This window comes from Sprattus sprattus (genome assembly GCF_963457725.1).
Source record: "Sprattus sprattus genome assembly, chromosome: 17".
Lineage (NCBI taxonomy): Eukaryota > Metazoa > Chordata > Actinopteri > Clupeiformes > Clupeidae > Sprattus > Sprattus sprattus.
Genome location: NC_137915.1, coordinates 10,041,253 through 10,044,863, shown reverse-complemented (window position 1 = coordinate 10,044,863; position 3,611 = coordinate 10,041,253). Strand labels below are relative to the sequence as shown.

Below are 3,611 nucleotides of genomic sequence, written 5' to 3'. Positions count from 1 at the left end.
ATGATGTGTTGTACCTCCATAACACCACGATGTCTGTTTGAAATATTATTGCACGACGGTGACGGGTTTTGCAAAGTGCACAAACCATACTTCTACCACAGTTGATGGACGCCACATGACACTTAAAAAAAACATTTTCCAGAGTATCGCAGTAAATTCTAGTTGGCGTTTGTAGCTTGTTTAAACATGCAATTTTACTGTCCCCCGTGAAAAGACTAAGAGTTTTAACTCCTATGGCCTTCTCAGTGGTCCCTCACGGTTGTGGGCTGACGTCGCTGGCCTGGGTTCTCTCATCATCCGACGAGCAATCTGACGAGTTGTAGAGGAAATTGTCCCCTTCCTCATCGTCACTGTCCCTGAAGTCTCTTATTCTGTTGCTTTTAGTGTCACCCTTTTGATAATCCGTTTGCTCGAGTCCGTCGGATTTGTCCTTACAGCCCTTAGAGCTTTTCTTGCTCTCGGCATCCTGCGCCGCCTGTTCCTTGGCCTTCTTACTGCGCTTCCATTTCATACGTCTGTTCTGGAACCATATTTTGACCTGTAACAACAGTTCAATTGATCATCCCAACATCCACGATTCAGCAGCAATAAGTGTGGGCGTGAAACCGGATTTAATAGGGTAGCTACTAAATCAGAAACACGTTTTTAAAATATGATATAGCCTAGCCTAAGTTTCAATCTCTATCATCCAAAATGTGGTAAATATTGACCTAAGTGTTTACCTGTGTTTCTGTCAGCATCAAAGAAGTAGCCACTTCAAATCGTTTGGGTCGAGACAGGTATTTATTCAGTTTGAATTGATGCTCCAACTCCAGCAGCTGTTGGCTTGTGAATGCAGTTCTCGGTCTTCTGCACTTTCCTAACAAATTAGACTGTGCCTGGGCTGAGGAGGGAGAAGCAATATGTTATTGATATGAATTTGAAATGGAGACTCACGTTAAGAGCTATTATAATAAGCTTTTGCATTCAAATGAATAGCCTAATAAAGCATCGGTGATCAAAAAAAAAAACATGCTAGTTGCTACTGGCCTTAAACTTAAACAATTTATTGATTTATTTACCATGGAAGGAAATGTTAAAATGACTCCAGTCTACTTGATTGACACTCTGGCTTGCATTAGTCATGTACATATTCCACGGTCATTCTTAGGCTTATTGAATTGTTTACCATAAATTCTCCATGTGATCCAATGATTCTGTTTTTTAATTTTGTAATTTAGTTGGAGACTAACCAACAACACCATGTAGTTGCACATCATGGTGATGCGTTGCCATCACTTAGATTACACATCAGAGCATATCCAAGTTACACACATTATCCATTAGCCAAAGAAGGCCTTTGGTAAGTATAGAGGTTGGGCTTTATTTCGACCAAATCAAATGTTTTAAAAGAGGAAAGGCTGCTTCCCACCTCGTTCTGAACGAATTTGTTAAAGCCAAACCGAACAGAAAGCCAGTGTCTGGAGAGCAAACAGTTGGCGGGCTGTGGTTTTCGCACACCTACGCCACTTTCCTTCTGTCCATTATCTGTCCATTTTAGTTCCTCTCAGAAAACGATTCCCTGTCCCGCTCTGTGTTCATTGAAACGCCTGATTTTGTTGCCAGTAGTTTTAGCAGATGTAGGGTGCCTAACGATATGCTAGACGCCCTCCAAAGATATACTACCTTGACATTAGTTTGACATCTGAATAACTACACACCAATGTAACCCTGTTAGCATCAGGGCTATCTGCCATTCAAAGCACCAGATTTAGCCATAATTTCAACATTGAAGGCGCACTGTGTTATTTTGAACAACATTTAACATAAGATAGTTCAAGAAAAACGTGCTCCCGTTCGCCATCTAAAGGATTGCCTTAAACGTGTATGTGCGTAAACATCAAACCTCACGTCTCTCCAAAGTAATATTTGCCTTAAACACGTCAAATAAAAATCACAAGAAACACTTACAGTTAAAGTCGGGCATTTTGGGAAGCATCATACCGGCTGTGGACACTCGAAGCCAGTGGTCGAGTTGAAACGTGCCTGCAGTCAGTTTGAGGTGGTCGTTCGGGTGATGGTGGTGGGAGCCATGTGGATATGAGTAGGACAAGGCTGGATGATGACCCAGCGCCGCTGCAGAGTAGGTATACATCGGGTGCCCATACAGCGCCTGCGGGGGAATTGCAGTGCTCTGCGGATGAAGTCCCACCATGCTTGAGTGTGATGAGTTAAGAAAGCCAGGCTTTGGAATCAACCCGCAAGACGAAATCCTCGGAGGAGAAGGACTCTCAGTCCGCAGAGACTCTGTACTGGTGTTAAGATCGGAACCGTTAACGCTTCCCGACGATGAAATAGAGGAGGAGGACAGAGAGGTCACTAATGCTAGCGGTGATGTCTGCACTTTCGGCCGATCGACGGCCAAAAGCGCATCGATGCGAAAGTTTTTGGATTTTTCCATCTGGTTCGTGGTCCAAACAGTTTGGATACGTGTTGCTGTCTGGTCTTCTTGACGTGTCAACTCGTTCTCGCTCTACTTCTCAAAGTTCAGCTGACGGGGAAAACTGTGTCCCCCAACTCCTATTGGCACAACGTGCGATGATTGGTTGTTCACCTCACCAACGGAGCGCACCCATTGGTTAACGCATTGAGTGTTTACAGTGTATTTTGCGGCCAGTTTGTTCAGCGAGCTGAGTGGCGATAGCCCAAGTCCCCCACATGATTCGATGGGAATGGCAGTTTGCATTTCAATTTCATTGCGCCATCTACTATAAGAGCTAAACTGTACGCTTTCAAAGAACCAGTAAAGGAATTTGATTAGATAAGCTGAGGCCTGGGTCTACTTAATCTTCTTGAACGTAACAGGCAATACCTAAACGAATAAGCTTTAGTGAGCACGCATCTATGTAAAAATACAAACACATGGATACTTTTCTCGTGGCCCCATAGCTATGATTGTGAAGAACAAACATGGAGACACCTGATTTACTATTTCAGGGGCTTAATTTTTTCCAGATATGTTCAATTTGTAGCTGCCCTTTTATTCTGGCGCAAATCCATGAGGTTGACGTAGGCAATATCTGGAAAAAACCTTTGTACATTTCTGACAATGTTTCAGTTTTTCATGTTAAGCTGCTTAGAAAATAAAAGAAATGGGTATATAACATGATACGCGGTGCTAAAGAGCACATTTGCCTGCCTTTGCAAACAGCTTACCAAATGAATGGTTTACACTTTCAGTATTTAAAAATTAGGAATAGTTATCTTGTTATCAACTTCTTGTCACATCTGTCATGGTTGGCTGTGGGAAGTTTTCTACTATCTCTCCACAGGCCACCCACTTTGTGTGCGCATCCTTGGCCACCTGCATCGAGGCGCGCAAAAGACGCACAGGAGGCACCGTGTACAAAACTCCCGGCTGTACTTGAAATACTTGCCTCGTCGAACAAAACAAAGCATTTCTATTGTAGACAGACAAACTACAGATTCACACCCACCTTAGTTTAGTGTGAGTTTTTCTCTGGATCGGTATAGGCCTATCCATATTTCACTACGAAAATGAACTGAAACCGTTTTAGCCACTCAGCCAAGTGTTTCACACTTTAAATGAGCCAATCTTTTAAAAATCCCAA

General features: G+C 43.0%; 1 protein-coding gene across 1 annotated transcript; it reads right to left on the bottom strand.

The window, feature by feature from the left end:
- Positions 1-253: 253 nt before the first annotated feature.
- On the bottom strand, positions 254-2,440 carry mnx1 (motor neuron and pancreas homeobox 1; the record flags this gene model as incomplete). The annotated part of the gene is made up of 3 exons (XM_080855337.1): positions 254-538; positions 723-883; positions 1,951-2,440. The coding sequence occupies 3 exons, from the start codon at positions 2,438-2,440 to the stop codon at positions 254-256; spliced, it is 936 nt and encodes a 311-aa protein (XP_080711463.1).
- Between the last annotated feature and the right edge of the window lie 1,171 nt (positions 2,441-3,611).